The 25,314-nt window shown below is 34.3% G+C and overlaps 2 protein-coding genes across 2 annotated transcripts in view; one reads left to right on the forward strand and one right to left on the reverse strand.

Annotated features, from left to right (window-relative positions):
- The window catches only part of LOC117104750 (cytosolic carboxypeptidase 6-like), a 20,696-nt gene extending 999 nt beyond the window's left edge, over positions 1-19,697 (forward strand). Inside the window, exons 2-11 of the mRNA XM_033245612.1 lie at positions 729-854; positions 5,155-5,279; positions 6,085-6,179; positions 8,072-8,288; positions 8,584-8,710; positions 12,646-12,760; positions 13,394-13,505; positions 16,630-16,792; positions 17,205-17,305; positions 17,570-19,697. Coding sequence (XP_033101503.1) covers positions 729-854; positions 5,155-5,279; positions 6,085-6,179; positions 8,072-8,288; positions 8,584-8,710; positions 12,646-12,760; positions 13,394-13,505; positions 16,630-16,792; positions 17,205-17,305; positions 17,570-17,740 — 1,352 coding nt within the window. The 3' untranslated portion in view covers positions 17,741-19,697. The remainder of the gene's footprint in view (positions 1-728; positions 855-5,154; positions 5,280-6,084; positions 6,180-8,071; positions 8,289-8,583; positions 8,711-12,645; positions 12,761-13,393; positions 13,506-16,629; positions 16,793-17,204; positions 17,306-17,569) is intronic.
- LOC117104763 (DNA-directed RNA polymerase I subunit RPA1-like) overlaps positions 19,476-25,314 on the reverse strand; it is a 17,803-nt gene continuing 11,964 nt past the window's right edge. The window contains exons 20-32 of the mRNA XM_033245621.1: positions 25,132-25,308; positions 24,628-24,736; positions 24,312-24,441; positions 23,980-24,029; positions 23,816-23,873; positions 23,392-23,501; positions 22,816-23,096; positions 22,337-22,485; positions 21,777-21,857; positions 21,410-21,562; positions 21,151-21,261; positions 20,728-20,920; positions 19,476-20,182 (exon numbers count right to left, since the gene is read on the reverse strand). Of these exons, the coding sequence (XP_033101512.1) occupies positions 20,082-20,182; positions 20,728-20,920; positions 21,151-21,261; positions 21,410-21,562; positions 21,777-21,857; positions 22,337-22,485; positions 22,816-23,096; positions 23,392-23,501; positions 23,816-23,873; positions 23,980-24,029; positions 24,312-24,441; positions 24,628-24,736; positions 25,132-25,308 (1,703 nt within the window). The 3' untranslated portion in view covers positions 19,476-20,081. The remainder of the gene's footprint in view (positions 20,183-20,727; positions 20,921-21,150; positions 21,262-21,409; positions 21,563-21,776; positions 21,858-22,336; positions 22,486-22,815; positions 23,097-23,391; positions 23,502-23,815; positions 23,874-23,979; positions 24,030-24,311; positions 24,442-24,627; positions 24,737-25,131; positions 25,309-25,314) is intronic.

Here is a 25,314-nt window from a genome sequence, read left to right on the forward strand (position 1 = left end):
GCCTAGCCCTGGGTAGGCCTACTAGTCCAAAGCCTACCCAAATTTTATCGAATGAGCAAAGTCCATTCCAGAAAGAAGAGGCTGAGAAAGAAAAGGCGGTTTGGCCATGAGTTTTTGTTAATGAGGGCAGACGATGAGATGGAGCATAAGGTAGCACCGTACTGTAAAGTTTTTAATTGCGTGTATGATACCCCGAAAACTAGCTCAAATTTACATGGTAAATCACTAGGAAAATAAGGGCACAGAATTGTCACTACTGCATATACAACATGGCTACATATATTAATATTAGGTCAAAGACTAATTTTCGGTCTATGCAGAATTCGGCCCTTATTTCCTGAAAAGCGCAGACGGATTTCTAGGCCTAAGTCTAGGAGAATATATCTTCCGTGCAGGATATTCCTCACACAGGCCTTACTTTACAGTCAGGTGGTAGAGAGTTCAAAAAGGTATGATGGTTGGAGAAATAGAAGGACCTTAAAATATGAAAATGTGTAATGTGCACATAATATACACGGTCAGCAGAATTTTAGTGCAGCCTTGTTTGATCGAAGAGATATAAACACAATGCGTACAGTCCTTTCTTGTACATTAATAGGCCTAGATTATGACCAACAAGAACTTGAAACTCCTTCATATAAACTATTAATTAATATATTATGAAAACATATTAAGTATATGATGTTACAATGTTACACAATGATTGTTTATTTATTTACTGTCTGCAGCTGGGAGTGACAGTAGCAGTGAGGACCCAGTAATTGGTAACTTGAACAAATTTGCTGTAGTACCACCAGGTTACACGGCAAGGCCAAGAAAGGGACATCTTATATTTGATGCATGCTTCGAATGTGGTACGTGTGTATAAAAAGCTAATCTATTAAAAAGTTCAAAATAACATTGGAAACTCTTGAGTGAAAAATTGTGGTCCATTAATGGAGTAATCCTATTAGAGTTTGGTTGCAGTGTTAAAGGATAGGATTTTCTCTGTTGGGATGAGGAAATGATGGTCTTTTATAGACCAGGCTATAATTGAGATAGGTGCCACTTGGAGAGGTAGAAATTCTCATATGGTTTTTCTAGACCAGTTTTTTATGGGGAATCAGAATATGTAAGGTAAAAGTGGCGTAACCTGAGAACTGTCGCGTGAGGGCGCTTTTTTCAAAATGGCCGCCAAAATCCAATAAACTACATATATATGGGTAAAATAAGCACAGAAGAGATAGGTTTGACCAACTTTTGAATATGTAATGATAGGAGTAAAGTATAACTAGCTCATAGAGATATAATAAGAATACTAGAGCGCTAACCGCAATGTATTCGATGTTCGAAATACGCAGAGCTGTGTGTGTGTACCATCCAAGATGGCTGCCATATATTCAGCCAATCAAATTTCGCCTGAGCACTATCATTTTCAATGGCGCCCTCAATTTACACCGAAAGTTCAGTACAGCTATGTTTGAAACTCGAGCGTTGCGGTGTTTGGGTGTAATGCACACGGTTTTAATTTTCATTCCTTGGTACTTTTTTTTAAATAAGATGCTGCACTTGGCCTCGTTTTGGCTACGACAGTTTAATAATTTGTCATTATCAATACTAATTATCATTAATGAAATAATATTCAGTCAGAGGGCTTATTTATGGTAATAATATGCATACTAAGCCTGAAGGTGGCGCTTTGCTACGGCAGCCATCTTGGATGGTACACATACACAACTCTGCATTGTTCCGCCATCAGCACTCTAGTTGTTTAATAGCTCTATGAACTAGCTATAGTTATTAATGTGAAGATTTCAAGAGGCAATTGAGGGCGCTTTTTAAAATGGCCGCCAAAATTAAAGAACAATTTAGCAGCAGCTTCAATACCCTAAATAATTTTTTTTTAATTTACAAAACATGAATGTAATAACTGCTGTTGACTGTTTAAACCCGAAGGAACATATTTTAGGGTGGTAAGCTAACTCACTTTTGGAAATGTAAGTAAAATGCCCCCTGATATTAGCCCTTTTCTGTTTTGAAAAATGAAAAATATCACCAGAATCCTAACAAAATTCCAGCTTTCTTACAAATATACGGTTGTTTTTCATTGTTTTTGTGTACTACACAAGGTATTCAAGAGGACCACACAAATAACTACCATAATTTTTATGTATAAAGTCATTAATTCATTTATTACACAATTGTCCTTTACTTTGTAACCCTATGTTGAGCAATAATCTTCATGTATTGCTAATATCAGTGCAATTTAAAAGTCTTCGTCTTTACTATAAACAGTTCTTGAACGTCCATGGGCATCACTTTCTCAATCATTTTTTGCTTCATTTGATCATTCCATCTGTTGTGAATACTATTTTTACTGACCAAATCATTTACGTCTGCTTAATTTCCATTCTTTAGCGATTAAATTTCCTCAAATGCTCAAGGGTCTGCTTGCAAACATGGTGGTAGCAATGATATGTCTGTGATCTTGTTGTCTCTATTGAACATTTCTTCTTGATTTACACGTTTCCCCTTAACTCCACGCCACAGTCTTCAAGATCCTCAGATATCTTCTGTGACAGAACACCTAAAACTTTGAAGTTATCAGAAATAGTCAACGAAACCTTGCCTTTGACTATGGAAGCATGAGACCCAATAAGGGATGATTTCTTCACTGGTGAAAGTTAATGCCACTTAATTTGAACATCTTTCTGTATTTGCCAGTGTTTGTCTCTAGAATGACTCTCTCCGTTGTCATAAAATAAGATATACAGTAGCAATGACTGCAATATCGATGTCTCCAGAATGGAACGGTTGATATTTATGTATTGGTTGTAATTCCTTAAAGCATGCATTGCATGCAGGACAAATTTCGAGTCTGCTTTTCTTGGCTGCTACGAAGATCTGGAACTAATACAAAATCTCTTTCAGTGACAAGGATGAATTCTCGCCGAAAGCAATATAGTATTCAAGAAGGTGGGCCTATCCAACCAGTTTGTCGAATTCCAGTTTGCCGAATCCAGTTGTTTACTGAAATCATGAAATCCCAGTTTGCAGAAACTCAGTTTGCCGAAACCCAGAATGCCCAATCCAGTTCACCAATATTATGAAATCCCAGTTTGCCAAAACTCAGTTTTCCGAAACCCAGTCCAAATCTCTGTGTTACAAAAGTACAGCATACTGTGCATTTGAAAGCTTCATTTGAGAGCTTCATTTGTGTACAAATTAAAAAGAAAAATATTGGAAGACAAAAAAGCTGTAAAAAACACACTTGAAAGCATGGCTATCAGTTAAAATTAGAATAAAATGAAATGAAATTAAGGATAAGCATCGTATCCTTCTAAAATACTCCCTCTGCAAACCCTATCAGGATTGTTGTGTCAGGTTGTGAATTGATGATATTGGAGGCTCTAGTCGGCCCCTTGAGTCAGACCCCCTGTCGACAAATTTCAGGAGCCACGATTGGCATGTGTGCATAATTGTAGATTATTATTAATTTGTTTATTTCCTTCATTATTTTTTTAAAAATATATTTATGTATTTATCATAGGTATGCTGATAAAACGTTTTAACTGCGAGGCCTATTAAATTGACTTTTATTTGCTGATAGCCAATTGATTTACATATTAAAACAAAAAGAATCATTTAACTACAATAAGCCGCTATTTCTTATACGAATACATAGTAAGAGAGTGTTCCAACATAAATGTTATGCTGTGTTTACTGTTTTACATACTGCTTTTATTTTATTTTCGATAAAGAGGGTTTCAGGGCAAACTGGGTTTCAAGAAACTGGGATTCGTAATTTTTGATTCAGAAAACTGGCATTCGGCAAACTGTGTTTTGGCAAAATGAACTCGAAAATCGGGCAGTCGGCAACCTGGGGTAGAACCACCAGAAAGAAGCCGACACGAAAGTCTTCCTTTATGCAAAGCATACGAATAACAACCAAGGCATAGCAATCATCCGTTCCCTTTCTCGAGACATCAGACAATTACACCCCGGCTTTCTTTCGTAAAGGAAACTTTCAGCAACTTCGGAGTTAAGGAGAAAAGTGTAAATCAAGCAAGTAACATGTTCAATAGAAAGTTTCGCAGAGACAAGATCACTGACATATCATTGTTGCCACCATGTTAGCAGAATTTCGAGCTTTAGATACATAGCAAACTCAATCGTTCAAGAATGAAAATAAGCAGAGGTAAATGACTGTCAATAAAAAAAGTTGATGGAACAGATGGAATATACAAATTCCCATGGAAGTAAAAGAATTGTTCATACGATAAATACGAAGACTGCAGTGATAAAATCGATACCTGAAGATTATTGCTCAACATAGGGCTACACAGTTAAACACTACAAGACAAATATTGTAGGAAATAAATTGATGCCTTCTTCATACATGAAAATTGTGGTAGTTGTCTGGAATACTTTGTATAGCACACAGAAATAATGAAAAACAACCGGATATTTGTAAGGAAGCTGGAATTTTTTTAGAATTCTGGTGATATTTTCCATTCTTTAAAACAGATAAGGGCTAATATAAGGGGGCATTTTTACTTACATTTTCAAAAGTGAGTTAGCTTACACCCCTAAAATATGTTGCTTTAGGTTTAAAAAGTCAACAGCAGTTATTACGTTCATGTTTTTTAAATGAAAAAAAATTATCTAGGGTATTGAAGCTGCTGTTAAATTGTTATTTAATTTTGGCGGCCATTTTAAAAAGCGCCATCAATTGCCTCCCGAAATCTTCACTTTAGCTGGTTATACTTTACTCCTATCATTACATATTCAAAAGTTGGTCTCTTCTGTTCTTATATTTTACCCATATTATATGTAGTTTATTTAAATTTGGCGGCCATTTTGAAAAAGCGCCCTCACGCGAAAGTTCTCAGGTTACACCCCTTTTACCTCACATATTCTGATTCCCCATAAAAAACTGGTCTAGAAAAACCATATGAGAATTTCTACCTCTCCAAGTGGCACCTATCTCAGTTATAGCCTGGTCTTAAGGCTGGTGGTCCCTTAATATAGGTGGCCCATTTAGAGTTTCCACTGTAGTATTAATGTTTGGTATTTAAATTATTCTAGAACTTTTGTACCACATGCAAAACAGAAATTCCCAACCACTTTGGAAAATCAAATGTACCGTTTTACAAATTTTTTTTCGGATTTCAGGTAACCTTGGACGAGTAGATTACATAACTGACTATGAATATGACTTGTTTATCCGACCTGACACTTGTAACCCACGCTTCCGAGTCTGGTTCAATTTTACTGTAGAAAATGTCAAACAAGACCAGGTGAGATTCAACATGTGTTATTAGGCCTAAAAAAAAATATGATTTGTTTGCTGTCACATTGTAAATATTTAAGTGAAGAGTGAATATGAGGCTAATTTTTTTGTGGTTTGGAATAGGAAGAGGGATCTTTAATTGGAGTAAGACACTTGATTAAAATAAACTACTGCACTATGTATCAGGTTAAGCTCACCAGCTTCATTTACTTATTAAATGTGTAAAATCAAAATTGTGTCAAAAAAAAATGATTTTTTTTTTTTTAACTTAAAAAAAAATAAAAACCTGCCCCTCATTTTTCTGATTTTAGGGGCGGCGGATGACAGCAAACAAACAATTTTTTTGTAGGCCTTATGTCATTACCATGGAATTTATTATTATAGAAAATCTATAGAGCTGTGTTGCTATCGAGGACTTTTAGTGGTTTTGATTTATCCCCTAGTCAATATATTGACAGCATCTTAACTTCTTAATTATATCAAAAATTTATCTTAAAATTTTTGTTTAGATTTCTGCCTACTTTGACATGTACGATAGTGTGATGGTGATTAATGATGATGAGGATAATGATAATGATCATGATGGTGGTGATGATGATGAAGGTGATGACAATGTTGTTAATAATGATGATGGTGATGATGATGATGATGAGGATGTTGGTGATGATGAAAATTTTGAATTTTATATATTTTTATTTTGTTTTACCTATTATTATCTAATAAGATATAACTATTCATTATAATTTTTTATATAATAAATTGAATTCAAATAATTATTGATATTATGATTTTTAATTTTCGTTTTATTTCAGAGAGTTATATTTAACATTGTAAATTTTAGTAAGACGAAAAGTTTATATAGAGATGGCATGTCCCCAGTCGTTAAGTCAACATCAAGACCTCGATGGTATGGCTTTGGTTTTTATTCAGTTTTACATAACACATTTTAAAATTTTCATATCATTATCGTAATAATTATTGTCACTAATGTTGCCATCATCATCAGTATCATAATTTTTAAATTGATATTATAAAGAAGAAGCCCGGGTGGTCCAATGCCCCTCCCCTCCACTATGTCCAGGTACCCAATTAGCCCAAGCTCCTTCACTTCCACCATGTGCCGGGCCCAATCAGCCCCCATGCCCTCCCCTTCACCATATCCAGGTACCCAATCAGCCCAAGCCCCTCCCCTCCACCATGTGCAGGGGCCCAATCAGCTAAATAATTGTCCAGAAATAATTGCATTCACATTTCATCCTTGATGTGCAGATAAAAACATGTTTTTAACTGATTCAGATTGTGAACCTGTTGTATGTATAGATAGGAATAACAAACTGTTTAATAGATAGATAGAAGTTTTGGTTGACATTTATGGCATTTGTGATAAGTGCAATTTAGATCAAGTAAGGGTTAAAGACCCCAGTCCCTAATCGTGAACTGGGCCCATGAAACCATAACTACGACACTGAAACCCTCCTGTAAATAAAATATACACAAGCAATTGCTACATACGTGAAATATAGGTATAAAGTGCGTCAATGGGTATTGTAAATAACCTAAAACTAATAGATAGGTTCAAATTATAGTATATGTCCTCGGGTCAGAATAACATCGTATCTCTGTTTTTTCCATTTCCAATAAAAACCAGTATTTTTAGGTTTTGATTTGCTCATGGTAATATGCGTCAGTATTAGACATAATTTAATGTTTTCTAATGGATGCACCAACTATTAATGTGTTTTCTTACAATGACACTTTTTCAATCTACAAATTTTAATTAACACATTATTATTAACTACCAGTGATTTGAGTGACCTTGTTTATCACCATAATTAGTATCTATATCTGAGCATTCCTGATGATGACATAAATAATGTCGAAATATTGAATCCCAACACGATGGCGTGTATTTCAATACTTGGAGTATGTATTATACTTTCATATCTGAGCACTCTTTCTAATATTTACCTACATTACTTTTAACATTTTATTTAATAACAGGGATACAAAACAATATCTGTGCTAAATTTTACATCAAGACAGTTACGACCTTGTTATGTTACTTTAGGATTGAGATTGTGTTATTTAAGTAGTAGTAGTAGTAAAACTTTATTTATTCACGAAGCACAAATCAACAAATACATGCTGTTTTTCATTATGGCCGTGAGATACCTTATTTACAATTAACAAATTACACATAAAGGTACATCATAAAAAGCAAAAGTTAAATGCAGAAATTAAATAAAATAGATACAAAAGTGTTTTCACCACGGCAGTGCTATCACATGTAAACAATCATACAAGTCAAAACAACTTTTTTTAAATTAACAAAATTATCCTTTTTCACTTTGTAACTATAAACATTTTTTAATTTCAAGAGGTTGACCAATCAGAAGTGAAACTGTAGTTTTTTGGTTAAGAGGCTTTCCTTTTAATCCCAGGGTCCTGGGTTCAAATTCTGCAATGTTGATGGAGAGTGGAGCTGTAGCTTGGTGGTTAAGGTGCTGCCCTCTATTCCCAGGGGCTCAAATATGTGTGAAACCTGTATTATTCCTTTCATCTAAGAAACAACTGCATTCCATATTTCTCATAAAATGTCTTTCATCTCAGAAAAATCTGAAACCTACTTTGTAGAGCATCATGCCCTCCTTTAATTGGCAATTGTCCTTCATTTTGGTTGTCAAAAAAGTATTTTAGAAACTTGCATTACCAAAATCTCAATTATTTAAATGTTACAATGTGGTTATCCCAACACAATGCTAGTTTATAATCTTAAATTCTGTTTTCTTCATACCACAGGCAAAGAATTCCATCTAAGAACGTATACTATTACAAATGTCCAGAACACAGGAAGAATTATGTGATGTCATTTGCATTTTGCTTTGACCGAGACGAGGACACGTACCAGTTTTCATATTCTTTCCCATACTCTTACACCCGTCTACAGACTTACTTAGGTGCGATAGAAAAGAGACGGCTTGACTATTTCCAGCGAGAACTTATATGCTTTAGTGTTGTATGTATTATTTTAAATCATCTTTTTTTTTTTTTAAACTAAAAGTCCATCTTGTTATACCATACCAAAATGATGAGGATGATGATGATAGTAATGATTCTGTGACGATGGTGATGGTGAAAATGATACGAGGGTGGCAGTGGTGCTTGTGGTTCAAATGATATTAATTATAATAATGATAATATTAGTAAGAACTATAATAACAAAAATAATAACAAATAGAAATCAAAATAAATGTTAACTTTTAGATTCAGTGAAAAAACCTAATTTATTGATGTTTACTCTGTGTCTATAGCAACAAAGGCGATTAGATTTACTGACAATTACCAATCCAGAAAATCTTGCAAATGCATCTCAGCACGTGGTCTTCATTACCGCACGAGTACATCCAGGGGAGTCCCCAGCATCTTATGTTTGTCAGGGTAAGTGTTAGTGTTTGTCAGAGTAAGTGTTAGTGTTTGTCAGAGTAAGTGTTAGCGTTTGTCAGAGTAAGTATTAGCATTTCTCAGAGTAAGTGTTAGTGTTTGTCAGAGTAAGTGTTAGTGTTTGTCAGAGTAAGTGTTAGCGTTTGTCAGAGTAAGTGTTAGCGTTTGTCAGGGTAAGTGTTTAGCATTCACATGCGCTGCATGGCTACATGCCAAAAATTCATTTGTACTTATAGGCTAGTGATATTATGATTGAAATAATTTAATTTTTTTACTAATTGTTTGGGCGTGGTTGTTTATGCTTTGTTTGATTTTTTTTTGTTTATCTATAACAAGCACAGGTAAAAAGACAAAAATAACAATAAAAATTACAAGTACAAGTACCCTTAGAAGATATTGGTATTGAACCTGCAAAGGGATTATTTCCAGAGGGATTTTAATTTTTCTGCTGGTTCATCATGCACAACACACTCTGCTCCTAAGAGGATTTTTTGCCTTTTATTGTAATTATTATTACTTTTCATTAAGCTGATCCATGGAATACATAAACAAGTATTATATTACCCCCAAGCTCCCCATCTTTCAGAATTTATTGGCTTTTTATGCAGATGCTTATCTTTAGCCTGTTATTTGATATTGTGAGACCTTAAATCGGCCTCGTCTGTTAATAAACTTGTCATAAAATGTTGAGTTTGTTGGGGGAAGAGGATAAACAATAAGTGAACTATAGAAATGCAGTTGTGTCGTATTAGAAAGAAAGTTCCATGAACACGGAGTGAACCTGCAAGGGTGTTTTAAATATTTTGTGCATGCAAGTAAAAAGTAAAGATAGGCAATTAACCTGTAACTTGCAGCGTCATTGTGCTGAATTACGTGGTCTGTGATTATTGATGCTGCCATAGAGAGACACTCAGTGGCTTCTAAAATGAGTGGGCGTAAAATGAAAAGTCTTACTCCTCCAAAAGATACTATAGCTAGATGTGTCGACAGGCTCTCTGGTTTAGAATCCTATCCGAGAAAATAATTCTACCACCTAAACCATGAGTGAGGAGGGTCGCGAACCAGTGCTGAAGCTAAGGCTATATGTTTTGGTGACCCTCCCTTACCGCTTGAATTACCCTAAAATGAAAACTGTTAGGGCTATTATATGGTATAAAATACTCACAATATAAAAGATTATTTAAATATTAAATTTCAACTATTAAACTATGATAAAACATTTCAAAGGTATGATTGATTGATTGATTGAATATTTGTGATGAATGTATAGATTGAAAATATCAATGTAGCCTTTTCAATGATTACCAATTTTATACAGATGTGATTGACTTTTTTTACAAATAACCATGTAATCACTTATAATAACCTATTATAAAAGATCAAAAGAATATGCAAAGGTTGAAATAATAAGGAATTTATTGATTTTCGGCATGACAATCGTTCTATTAATGCAGATATCAGGAAGCATGGAAGGAGAATAGTTTCATGAAATGGTTGGTAAAAAAAAAAAAAAATAATAATAAAGACAACCTTTAATGTTTGTTGCCAACAGGATAATTCCTTTCAGTGCTTGAAAGTTCAAGGACAAATTCATATTATTGTTTTGAGAATTTAATGAAAACATGTTTTTACTTAATGGTCCCTTGTCTCCAAACAAAAGCTGATGTGACAGAAAGCATTCTCTTATGCTGGTCTTGCAGGGAGCAAGCACACTAATCTTAATGTTGCCAAATGACCAGGTTCTCCATCCAAAGCAAGTATTGTTATGATAGACTTGTCAGCAAAAATATTGAGTTATGATAAATGGACAAGAAAATCAATGAATCGGAATTTATGGAAAGTATTTAATAAGTAGTGTTGGAAAGGAAGCGAGTTTCATTATGCATTCACGTGTAAAGATAAACACACGTGGCTTGTTATTTAATTCATGCGTTGGGTGATTACGCACATATAGTACATGGATGCGAGGTGGTTGTGGTTTTCTTGTTTACATCTAAATGGATTTATTGTTGCAGTGGATGGTATCAAGAGAGTTTTTTTTAATTAAAAACAAAGTGTGTCACATCAACACTCTGGTTTTTGTGAGTGATGTGACACTGTTGTTGGAGGGCTTGTTTCACAATTCATATGTGGCCTTGCAACTACTTACTGAATGTTTCCATACAAAAAAAAAAATTGATCGATGTTGCTCAGTTCATTATCAGAACTTTTGAAAGGCTTTTAGTACAGTTTAGTTCATTAGATGTGTGTTTTATTTTTCATTCATAATTTTTAGTTCGATCCTGGTCCAATCATTTTTAATTTATTTGTTATTTATACTGGGTTTCCTTTTCAGTAACAAATTACTGTTCTCCCAAAGGGCCCAGTACACATAAAACAGTCCACGACACACAAGACAAATATACACACATCAAGATGATTTTACTTAACATAAGGACAATGATCTGTATGGGTTAACACATTTTTTTGTTTCATTCTTTTATTATAATGAAAAATAATATATAAGTTGGTAAAAATTCCAACTATCCAACTTTGATTGAGTGAATTAAGTATCAGTGTGAGGTTTCGAGAGAATTTGAAGTTGTTTTTGAAACAAGAAATTATTATTATATTGATTTTATGGAAAATATTTCTGGTTTACTGATCGTTTTATTTTTGAGTAAAGATATTCATATCAAAGGCCACTGCAGATGATTCAAGACTGAATCATTAAAATGTTGCCTAATGTGTTTTTACTGTAGCCTGTGGACATAGCTAGATCAATGTCTTTTTTTTTGGTACTGTTAGTTAACGTCTTGAGTAGGAATAATCATCGTCGGCCTTCATTACGAGTCTATTACTGAACTGAGTTCCCAGTATATTCATTAAGCCCTGTGTTTTGGGATGAAATGCCATTTACTGAACTCTAATAGAGGGAGCTAATTGAAAGCATTGCTTTATTGGTAATTCGTGTTCATACTTGACAAGAATGCGCAGAAAAGACAAGAATGCGCAGAAAAGACAAAAATACTTGATTAAAAATTCAAGGAGGCAACCATTGATGGTTAATGTGTTTTGCTGTAGGGCTTTGATATCTATTCATAATTCATTGTTTGTTAATAATAATATAGGATGGAGGTTGATTGTAGTTGACTAGTATCATGCAGTCCGTTGGGTCTTTGTCACCTTTACATTAACAAGAGTCACTTTTGATTCTAATTAACTATGTTCTTCAATTTTAATGGATTAATCATGTGCTTAACATTCAATATTTAGCTGTTGTGTCTTCCTTTCCGAAATATCTTAAATACTCTTGTAGAAATATCAATAGATCTTTCAGTTAAGATTTAAAATGTAATTATTTTTTTGAAAAATGTTTAGCTTTTCTTATACAATGTACTTTTTTCTCTCATTCCTTATTTTTTTCAGTAACTCTCCATTTACTACTAATTTGCTTGAAAATTACCAAATTGACTGAGTTTATATTTGATTTTTCCCTTTTAACCAAATGTTAGATATTTCTTCTTTGGGTGCACACTACACTGTTTACACTACTTTGTGTTCTCACTACACTGTGTTCACACAACACTGTGTTCACACTACACTGTTTACACAACACTGTGTTCACACTACACTGTGTTGAATATCCTCAAAAGTTATCATAATGATATTCACTGAGGATGCTATTCACATTTCATTTATAATTTTCACCATTTTCATTACTTTTTCCTTTCTAATCAAATAGTTTACCTGTCAATGTTGTATGATGTCTCTTGCATTATGCCTATACTAATAACTCAACTCATCAGAAAGTTTTCCCTGAGGCCAATTGCGGGTAACATACCGCAACTTTCCTCATAAATGTACTTGACACCCTAGATGCCCAGATAATGAATGAAACAAGAATAACGATGATTTATGATTATGTAAATGTGTTTCCCCCATACCCACAGGCTTAATTGATTTCTTGTTGAGTCAGCATCCAATTGCTAAGGTCCTGAGGGAACATGTGGTCTTCAAGATTGTTCCAATGTTGAACCCCGATGGTGTCTATTTAGGTAACTACAGGTGAGTACAAACATGTTTAAAGTTGGTGTGAAGTAGATGCTGTAGAGGGCAGCAGGCATGATTTTGATGATTATGATGTGGCATATTATGTGAAGACAAAAACAGTAAAAATGATTGATAAGAAACAAAATTAATAATTAAGAGGTAAAAATTAATGATAAGAAGTTAGATAATGATGGTAAGATGTTACTGATACAAATAAATGACGATAATAATTATAAAATATACTGGTAAAGATATAACAGTGAGGAAACAATAATATTGATAAATAATATAGATAGATAATTATAACAATAACGGATAAAGTTGATGATAATGGATGAGATAATGATAAAGATTACTATTATTATAGTTTTTATTATTGTTATTATAGTAATGATGTTAATGATGATGGTGATGGTGAATATGAATATGATAACGATGAATATAATGATAATGTGACAATAATGGTGATCGTAATAAAGATTTTGATTAAAATAAAATGAGATGGTACCTGTAATGACATTCATAATTAACATATGATAGTGATGTTGATTCACATTTTGATAACCGTTAATAGTGCATGTTAGATGCTGACGTTGATTGCTAATTTCTGATAGTTGATTTCTGAATGTTAATTGTCTTTCATGTTAGATGTTCTCTAATGGGTTTTGATTTGAATCGCCACTGGCACGAGCCGTCACCATGGGCTCACCCAACGCTGCATGGCACTAAGAACCTTCTCATGCAGATGGACGCTGATACTGTGAGTGTAAAATCCATCAATTTCAAAATATTTCAGAATTAATGGGTTATTGTCTTACCTTAATACCTTTTAACTTTTATTTTTAAATAAACCCATATTTCAAGTAACTTTAAACTGGATTAACCTTACATGTCAAAGAATTCAAGGGGAGATGCTCTATCTACACAAAGAAATTGATTTCTTGTATTATTATTATTGGTTCCTATGCTTGCAAGCATAGGAACTTTTAAAATCCTGCTCGTGTGTATGTAGTATGTATGTTATTAGTATGTTACGCAGTTTTTTGTAAACAGGCAAACATGACTTTCCAAACATCTGTTTGTTTTGTGCGTCCGTACCCAAGCTAATCTGGATCTTTTGTTGTGCCCTATTTCATAGTTTTCTATTTTGACAAATATTAAAGCCATACTAATGAGAGACAATACCCCCCTACTTTTGAAAAGACTAGTAAACTGTATGATAAGAGGAAAACATTTATGGAATGTTGTGTACTCTGTTGTCCAAACTAACTGTCTTAAATGTGATGGATCGGACTCCAGGGACTTTCCTTGCTGGTATGGATATAAAACTTTATCTGCACTCCAAAAACCTCAATTTTATACTACTGCAGTTTGGATAAGGTTCTGCAGCAGACAATAGAATTGTGTTGTGTATGGAAGTGTTGTGGTTTGAAAAAAACATAAAACAAACTTGATACCTGACTGGATACAGTAATCCTTTTGCAGCTTCTATCGGATAATAGACTAACATGTGTACAGTACGGTAGAGTGAAACCATTGTTGGCTCAGTTCCGACCGAGTCAGTGAAATATTTAATGATTAAGAAAATAAAATTAATCCACCCGATCCATCCCGAAATAGGCAACAATACTAAATTTCCCAGTACTGTAAAGTTGCCTAGTAACACTTGAGTAAGAAACGTTCCACAAGTAGGTTTCCACCACGTTGGCACGATACTCCATTATGAGAATCGGACACATGGTCAGTCACCTAATTAGTTCGATTCTTTGTAAGCCACCTATTCCAATTCAGGAGCGTAAACGCGCTACTGCCGAGAAAAGCCGATTGGCTTGTTCTGTAAACTAGGCTACCATAAGATTATTTACTGCTATGGTTTCCATTCCATGTTTGCTTTTTGGTTGTGCGTTGTACAAATGGTGCAAGCTTTGGCCTTTCAATCCAGTGGAAGGCTGCTACAGGCCTGATTAACAGCGAACATAACCATGGGGACGTGAACTTTTTACTGATTTAGGCACTTTAATCGCTAATCACTTTATCAGTGAACGAAATCCCGCACGCTGAGGTCAGCATGCCATAAAAATGTAAAGTCAGTTCAGTAATTTTTTTTCAGGTCTAAACTCAACCGAATCGTTCGCGAACAAGGAATGTATGAAAATATATTATTATAACTATGTGACGTTATTAAATTTGAAAAATAATTAATAACGAACGGCGGCTAGAGATATTAAAATGTGTCTTTAAATTGTGTGTGGCGGTCGGTGCTAGGCCCTTCGCCACAGAGCGTAGACTTGGTGCAGTATAATTAGACACCCCCTGAACATCGTAATTTCATCGGGTTATGAATCTTGTTACGGTTCTTGTCCGATCGTGTTTTCAGGCCTAGGTTAGGTTGCGTTCTATTGCTAATTATATATGGTTTGTGCACAACTGTGGTGTAATTCTTATTTTAGGATTGTAATGTTTATTTAATAACTTTACTTAAGTTAATGTTAATGTTTTAGGTCTATTTTTTTCAACGTTTTCTAAAGTGGTTCACGCTAGCTAGGGGTAGGCTTAGGCCTATGCTTTTCTATAGACTATATACTATCAATTAAAATATTAAAAAGGGCCAATGCCTGTTATATGGCTAGTAACTAATTATTATATACTGCACATGTATATTTTCTACTAATAGGCCTACTGGGCTATATATATTTTTATAAAGTACATTAGTGTTTTTATTACTATAATTCAATTAATTAATGGTGTATGCCTAGGCCTAGCCTATTAATTATATGTATGTACCGTACATGTGAATATTTTTCTTGTTCTTGCTGAAGTTTGACTTTCTTGTAGAAGTGTTTATTAGTACAGTTGAAGAAAATAATTTTTTTTTTTTTCCAAAAAAGTACAAAATTAACTTCATAAATTTCTAACTGAACAGGGGTACCAAGCTATTTTTGTAGCAAAAACACTAGTTAAAATATGCCCACAGGAAGATGTCAAACAAGATGCGTTGCATATGGCTGTGCAAAGGCTAGTGTGTTTGTCATCTCAAATTAACACGAGCACTCCCTCGTTAGTTGCCATGTCTACATCATCGAAAATACAGTAGTGCAATATTTTACGAATGCCCGCATAGAAACCTTGGCCCTCGCAGAGGTCTGGTTTGTAATATTATGGTCTTTGTAAGCTCTGTCATGGCTAACATACCTGCGGGCATAGGGAGAAGTATTGCAACCCCAAATTTAATGGGGTATAATATGCAGTAACTAGATCTGAAAAAAATAAAAATATTTATTTTGTATAATCAAACAATTTCACCTAAAATAAATTATCTATATATTAATTCTACTAACGTCCTGGTGTGATTTCACCTATCTCCTCTAAAACTGCTGGAAGGAATGTGCTCATATCTCATACACTGGGGTTTCTATATGTTACGACCACATTCGCCTTTGAAATTACTTGCAGTCTTTTCAAGCTATCTTATTTTGTGGATTTATTTTCAACTTGCAAGATATCCTTTGTTTATTGTAGTCTCGATCGACATGTCCGCTCGCAAGTCTTTGTGCTCGGCGTAAGTATTCACGAAATAGACACAATGCATTAAATACTAATTCATGTTATGATGATTAGAAAGTCATGAAGAAAATCATTATATACACTGAGATTGAACCCAAGACTTTGGAATTGGACGGCAAGCACTAAACTACAATTTCACAGTTCCACAACACACATTATTTTACAGTTTTGTTTGTACTCTATATTATTATTAGTTTAACTGTCCTATTTAGTTTTTTTACACATAATGTTATGATGTTACCTAAAGTAAAATAGATTTTGATGTTTGATGAAAACTTCTTTTGACTACTTTTAATGATGACCTGTTTGTGTTTGTCTAGATGAATACATCTTTCAATCGTGATGCTATGAAGGCTGGGACAGGACGTCGATTCTTAGGCGGCATTCTCAACAAGAATACCATGTGTTATACTCTAGAGGTGTCCTTCTTTTGTTACACTCTGAATCAAGGCAGTTCTATATACCCATATGATGAAGATAGCTGTATCCTTTGTACAACCAAGAAAAATAACAGGATTCTCATAATTTAATGTCATATAGTCCTGGGTGGAGTGCTTTCTAAATGGACAGGGACAACAGTATGTTTGCATCAAAAATCGGCATAGTATTACTACACAGGCTCAACATTAATTATTAATATATACAAAACAAAGATGATGTTGGTAATCTATGAGTAAGATACCCAAATGGACGAATATGAAATGTATTAGAGTACAATTTAATGGTAGTTTGAAATTTGTTTAATAAAAAAATATTTTTAAGGTAACCAATCCTGCTCTGAGATCCTGCCCCTAGCATACAATAATAAAAAAAAAATAATATTAAAATTATTTAAGTATAAATTAAATTTTTCATTTTACAACCAGATATTTTCCCTTAACTACATGTTTGTCAGACATGAAACTAGGAAGAAATCTAGCCAAGACATTCTTAGACTATTACAAGCTCACGTTGCTTATCACACCAAAGGCAACACTTGTAGGCCAGGTCCAATCAGTAAGTTCTTTTATACTGCCCATTATAAACATTGGTGGGCTAAAATTGCCTGTCTTTTACAGCAGCTCTTAATATCCATTTTCCTCTGCTATTCCTCCCTCTTTTTTTTTTTTTTCAAATTGTATGTTTTTTTTTTTTATATATAATTTGGATTATTGTATGTATTTTATATAATTTGGACAAAAACAATTCTCGATATTCTCGACAATGCAATACAATTTCCAGAAATATCTTATGTAATCCCTTTTTTTCTGTTACCTACAGAAATCGAGCCGTCCTTCTAAGGGCCATCGAGTTACCGATGGGCGGGCGCATTCCGAGATGAGGAATTATCCAAAACCTGGAGTTGTGTACGATCCCAGCAGCTTTGGATCGCAAAGTCTAAATGATATGACCCTTAACTATCGCCTACAAAATCGTGACTTTAAGAGGTAGCATCGACTATGTGGAAAATGAACTAGCCTAAAGCAGGCTTTAATGGGGTTAATAGCAGGCTGAAATTACTCTCTTGGTTTATGTCATGTAGACATCTACAGGATGCAATCAGGCCTTTAAAAGGTTCAAGATCCTTAGCAAGCTCTTTGTCAGATATAGCAGGCCCTTTTGGAGGTACAGTAGTTCTAACCTGGATCCTAGAAGGCTTCTGAGCAGGCTGCTAGATATCTTTATAGGCCCCAGCAAGCCTTTTTGGCAGGACCCTAGCAATAGTCGCTGGCATGTTACAAATTAGCCTAGGGTACTTGCATGCCATGGCAAGATCCAAGCTGGGAAGATTTTTGCTTAATGAATGCCCTAGTGCAATGTGATTACAGTAGGAACCTTTCAATATTAAAAGACTTCAGTTCCTGTTAAATAGGTGCTATGTTGCATTGGTATTCAAGTCTATTTTCATAAAGATAGCAATACTTTATCACATTGTGTCTTTGTTTATTATTAGATGTCTTTCTAAATTTATTATTATTGGTTGCACAAAATGAGCAACACATTCCAAGTAAGCATACTAAAGGAAATCACACATTATGGTTGCCAGATACTGGTGCTCTATATGATATCATGGAATAAAAAGAATCCATCTTGTCAGCTACAATTTTTTTACTTGTCCTATTTGTGGTGGCTATTTCATAGATTAATTTTGTAAACTCAACTCTCCTGAAAAAGATAGCAAGATTGATTTTAGTTATTTTTAATATTAATTTGCAATATAACTATTGTGGAGTACTTAACTTTTATAACCAAGTCTATAGATTGTATTTTATATGCAAGTCAACTGCAGACAGCAAAATCAGCTTAATTATAAATGTGCGCCTCAGAAAGTTATTTCAAACTTATTTTGAATAGTGACAACAACGAAAGTAGGGCATTCCCAATGGGTAGGCCATTCCCAATGGGTAATCCATTTGTGCTTTCAAAGTTTCTATTACATTACAGTATGTGTATCTTGATCAACAGGTCATAATTATTACATATTTCTATTATTGAATATCCTTATTAAAACAATTGTTTTGTCACAAATATATTCCATTATTAATAGCATTATTGAAACAAAATTAATTTTCTAATCAAAATTATTGAGTATTATTTTCATCATAATCAAAATTATGAATGTTTACTTTAATATTGTTCATCATTATTCTAAGTGCTGTGTGGATTTGACCTTTAAAATATATAGAATCAAACTTGCCTGATGGCGTTAGACTCTGTCTGACTACAAATATGTTTTGAAATCTAGAGCACTGAGAATGTGTTTGTGTCAGCATCGATTGTAAAAGACAAGTTCTTACTGTCTTTAAATATCAGTTACTAATTATGTTTGTATTATTAATTCACTATGAGCACTAGCTGCTTGCATGGCATTATTTACCAAACGGTGTGCAGCACCTTGACCGTATTATTTGATGAACTTATGCAATGATTCAATTTGAGCATGCCATTATTTACTCTAAGCAGTTACTGTGCTGTAGTATGGTATTGAACCTATAGTAAGCAGTGGATGCTTTAGGTTATATAATTAGGGGGAGCAAGCAGTCAAACAGGGGCTTACAAATTCTGGCAGAGGCCAACAGGGCCCAGGTGCCTAGAAATTCTTGTAAATTTTGGCTATTTCAAGCTGTTCTCTGATGTTTTTGAATGTATCATGCTTAAAGATATTAAAACATTGGGTTTTTTAAAATTTTTGGTTTGACAAATTGTGGCAGATGGGGCCTTGGCCTGTTCCACAGGGATTAATGGGCCCTTTCCCACTGGTGCTGGAATTTACAGTACCTACCATATGTAATGTATCATTTATTATACTGTGTAGGCAGCTACTGTACTACATACTAATTACATACCCACATGCTGGTGTGTGGAGTGTACATTCTATTGAATTAAAAAAAGGAAATTCACCTCATAATTATGTTTAAAGTGTTTTCTTTAATTAATTTCATAAACAGATATATCTTGACATCTTGCCCTTTTTCATGGGATACAAAACTCTACCTCAACTTAGAAGTATTAAATCATAAAGTCATCTATAATTATATTTATAATATTAATGACAATAATAATAATACATTACTCTTGCACTTCTTTTTGAAGAGATAAATAATGTAAAAAATATACAGATGGAATTCAAACCCTTCATCTGCAACCGATTTGCAAATATCTCACCAATTTAATCACACCTAAAAAAATATGATGAATAATTTATTCCTCTTGATTTATAAAGATTTTTGTATTTTAAATAAGTACAGAAAATGTACTTCTGAAAGCTTTGTTCTTTGTAAAATGATTGTTTTCACACCAACTGTTGTAGTAAGTCAAAACAGCCAGTACCGCCAGCTACCACTCTCCCAACGACAAGTCTGGCAGACGGTGACTTCAGCTGATCAGACACTCCTGAAAAAACAACAATAAAGACATGTTTAACATGTTTTTAAAGAAAACATTAGTATATGTTCATGTTTCAAATATTATTACCCAAGCCTCATGAAGACTAGAGGAAATGAACTCAGGACCATGAAAGCAAGTATCTTAACCGCCAAGCTACAACTACACTCCGCCAACACTGGAGGGTCCCGGCGATTGTAGGGCAAACATCTTAACCGCCAAGCTACACTACACCAGCATTGCAGGAACTGAACCCAGGACCCTGGGAATAGAAGGCAAGCATCTTAACCACCAGGCTACAACCCCTCTTCATCAACATTGTTGGATTTCAACACATGACACTCAGATTTTTAAGGCAAACATCTTAATCAACAACACAACTCCAGCCCAAAATCGTAGAATATAAACCCAGTACCCTAGGATTGGAAGCAAGCATATTTTATATGTTTGTTATTTTAATGTTATATTAAGTGACAAAACATAATCAGCCTTAAAAGCTGCTTTCCACTGAAGCCACTGTAAACTGTTTTTACTTGAATGATGTAAACACATACCGTGCATTGTAGCCTCTTTCAAGAAATGCATTGTACTCTCAAATGTCATCTTTTGTAGAGGTGATGCATTAGTCTCCAGTCCAGTCCTATTAAAGGGTTTGTAGACTCCCTCAAATGTCATGTAATCAGCAATCAATGAAAGATGGCGGGGGTCAACCGTGATACCATACACTTTAAAGACATCTCGCATTTCCTGGAAGTAGTAAATTAATGTTATTCAACTCAAAATATCTAAATTTATAAATTAAAACAATCGTACACAAAAACATTTCTACATGTTTTGTATACTGGACCAGTGGCTTAACATTCAATCTGAAGGGAAAGGTAATTAGACTACATTGTCTTAACTCAAGAACACAAATGAAGAACTGTACTGGCAAACTAATCAATATTATATTACTAGTACACAGCTTTCCTGCATACCTTTACAATGACTCTGCATGCAGCTTCTATACCGTATGTCCTGGCCACGGCATGGATATCATTGGAGTAGAGTTTATTCAGATCCAATAACTTATCATACTTGAATAGCTCCTAAAAATGAAATAAAAAAATCTGGCTTATGAGAAGTTGAATTATTAATTAATAGTCACTTTTTTATTACAATCTTATCAAGGATTTTGTCAAAGAATGACATTTTATGCCAAACAGTTGACAATATAAAAAATATTCAAATTCTTACTCTAAAATTAACTCCTTCTGTTTTCAGTCTTTTTTCACCATCACTGTCTTGGATAAAACATCGGGATATACCAGCTGTCTCGTACACTACTGCTTTCTGGGCTTCAGTCAGTATGATAGTGCCAAGGTCTAATTTACTGTCTTGCAGCTCAAACTTCAAAAGGAAAAAAAAACATTATTTTGCAGTACTACAGAAGACAACATACATCAACAATATAATAATTATTTGATAATTGTCACACTATAATATCATCACTATAACCACATCACACCACCACAACCACCATCGTCAGCATCCTGATTATGAATCACATAGTGAAATTCTCATTGTTAGCACACTTATTAGGTTTCTTGTTCAATAAGCTTACCTGTAGTACTAGTTCACACCATAAGCTATCAACAGTATCAAACTTATAGTTGGAAACCTGTGTCGAAGTACACAATACAGCCTGAAAAAAAAAAAACCACCATTAAAATGTAATAATGGTGTTATATAAATTGAATATTTGCACCAAAGCAACTGTGAGCTTGGCATTACTTTATATACAGAAAAAATGATTGTTACTCGACAGTTCAGGTAGCACACATGACAAGAAGGAAAGTACATTTTAGATAAGTACTACATAATATATACATTATTTCTAATTGAGTGCAGGTTTTAGATGATTAATACATTTAAAGCTTCCAGTACAAGAAGACAAGGTTTATCTCTAGGTGTTCTTTTAATGATGCTGACAAAGATGTTAGACTCCTCTACATTTGGGTGAGATTTGTATTAGAAACAACAGAGCAGATTTGGAGGTGTGCTTGTGAATAGAAGCAAGAATTTCCCTCCAGCTATATTTTCAAATTTACTGTCATGTAACAAGCTTCTTTAATTAGTCAATCCAATTAAGATATCAACCATGGATGCATAAACCTGACTTACATTAATTCTTGCATCCTTTTCTTCTGTGGTGACTTTGCGGTTGGAATTCAGCATTTTCTTCCTCATCACCGTATCACTCATAAACTCATCGGTCTCATCAGAACCTGACCTTTCGCTGACCTCTGAATCAACAAAGGCATCCTCGTTACCTGGAAAAAAAGAGCAAATAGGGTATAATGATCTATGTTGACTATAATTTGCTTTAAACATTGTGTGCTGTCTACATTGTAATAATACACTATTTTTCTACATAAATACACCTTTGCTGCCATGCGGCATGATGTGCTAAGATTTCTTCCCTTGTACCACAACAAATTTTAACCGGCACTACATACTTTCAGTTGAAACTGGGGATAAGCTTCAGCCCATATTATGAGCTTGTGGCTTGGCAAGGATTTACTACATTATTCCAATTGCTTCATGTAATATAACACAACATCCCAGTTTCATTTGATACAAAGTATAAAATGAACACTAACCTGAGTCAACATTTTCATCCTCTTCATCATATTCCTTCTCCTCATCTCTCTGTCCTTGGTACTTCCTATCTGCTGCATCACCATCTCCTTCTTCGTCGCTCTCTCCACCATCTTCCTTCTTATTTGTCTCTGATTGGTCATTTGCTTCCTGATTTAAATTGAACTCGTCATTGTCACCTGTTCCAGTGGGCTCCTCTGATTGGCTGTTCTGATTGCCTGCTTCTCCAACAGCAGCATCCTCCATAGCAAACTTTGACCCCACTGATCTAAAGTTAACTTCTCTGAAAACATTTTAAACATTTATTTCATAGCTACTCTTTTAAAATTTCAACTGGAAGGCTAAAAATACAAATTATTACAGTGTATCATTTTTGGAAGAGAAGCCATTCGTCCCATGTTCATCAAAGCCCAATTTGACTTGTGAAAGTGAACGGAAACTCAAGTAACACAATTATACTGAATGGCCAAAGTCATAGTTCAATCAATGAGAAGAATCATTCTGTTTTGCTTTTAATAACTATTTTGCAAGGAATGGAGAGTTTGCAGAAAATCTGATTACTACTATAAAATACATACCTTGTTCTTTTCAACTCCTTACACTTCCTTTTAAGGGTTTCTGTCAGCTGTTTCACAAATGTCTTCTCAAAAAAATGCAGCACTGATGTAGGAGTAGCATAGCAATCCTCCTACAAAAGATACAAACACATCAACAATGTCATTATGTGAGTGGATATCCAGTTTCTGGCGTGTTCTCTGGTAGGCCTATGTGCATGAGTTTTGTATTGTGTTTCTGGGTCTATATCCTGTGAATGGTTTGTCCTCCAGTAGACCTATTTGAATGTGAATTGTAATAATTCGCTGCCTGATTGAGTGAATGATTGATTGAATGGATGACTGAGAAATTGATAAAATGATTGACTATTTGATTGAAGATGCAAATTATTGATGTGTTAGACCTGTAAAATGACACCCTAAAATGCAATCATTTTATTCTTCTTACCTCGTATTCCTTTTGGGGCAGAAAATTAAAGCGAACCTTGTAAATACGATTCTGGTCCCTGGAAAAAAGCAGTTATATGATCCAATAGTGATTTTGACATTATAGTAATAACAAGTAGAAATAAGTAAAATAAAATAAATGAAGGTGAACGAACACTGACTTACCAATTATTCCTAATGTTGTAGCTTTCATAAATATCAACATCTTCAATGACCTAAATGTAAAAAACAATCAATAATTAAAAATTTTACAGCAAGGAAACTCAGGATATACAAAAATATGTAAGAGTCTGTAAGTCTGAGGTTTATCAGATTTTCTCTGTTTCTGATAAAACTATATCTAACAGTGTATGTTTGTTTCAGATATAATTGAACAAACAAATTTGGAAAAATGGAAATCTTACCATGTTTATTTGAAGTTGACCAATGATCTCCTTCATTAATGTCTAACATTAATGGACATTTTTTACAATGAGCTAACCAATGAAGCACTATACCTGAGAGAGGTGAACACGCATAAGCTTCTTGCGTAGTCTTGCTGCTCGTTTGTGTGCATAGCGCCGACCGTGGAATGGAACATCCATTGAGGGAGTCTTGATGTTGGCACTTGCTACAATCAAAATCTCTCTAGAAATGAAACAGACAAAAAAAAATGATGTAAAAAATATAAACTATATTGTTTGACTAAAATGTTCAAATTATGAGAGGTTTGAGATTTCAGTACATGTGAGCACATGTTGAATATATATAAAGTGATTTGAAAACCACAGAGAATGGAATACAACATAGGATTATTTCTGCCATATATTTTACCTTAATCTTGGAATACCAAGAGTAACATTCATTTCACCCCTACCAGCAAAATGGAAAGTGTTCAATGTCATCTGTGTTGAAGGTTCACCAATTGACTGCAAAAAAAACACTACTCTTGAAATATGTATACACATTTTCACACATACTACTAATCAGTAAATTATCAGTTAGATCTTTGGAATTAAAGAAGCTACACTGCTGTCTCTTATACACATCTAGATGTGTATAAGAGACAGGTGTGCTGTCTACATTGTAATAATACACTATTTTTCTACATAAATACACCTTTGCTGCCATGCGGCATGATGTGCTAAGATTTCTTCCCTTGTACCACAACAAATTTTAACCGGCACTACATACTTTCAGTTGAAACTGGGGATAAGCTTCAGCCCATATTATGAGCTTGTGGCTTGGCAAGGATTTACTACATTATTCCAATTGCTTCATGTAATATAACACAACATCCCAGTTTCATTTGATACAAAGTATAAAATGAACACTAACCTGAGTCAACATTTTCATCCTCTTCATCATATTCCTTCTCCTCATCTCTCTGTCCTTGGTACTTCCTATCTGCTGCATCACCATCTCCTTCTTCATCGCTCTCTCCACCATCTTCCTTCCTATTTGTCTCTGATTGGTCATTTGCTTCCTGATTTAAATTGAACTCGTCATTGTCACCTGTTC

The sequence above is a fragment of the Anneissia japonica genome, unplaced genomic scaffold (assembly GCF_011630105.1).
Source record: "Anneissia japonica isolate Jap-2015-1 unplaced genomic scaffold, ASM1163010v1 scaffold287867_len1003013_cov215, whole genome shotgun sequence".
In the NCBI taxonomy this organism is placed as follows: Eukaryota; Metazoa; Echinodermata; class Crinoidea; order Comatulida; family Comatulidae; genus Anneissia; species Anneissia japonica.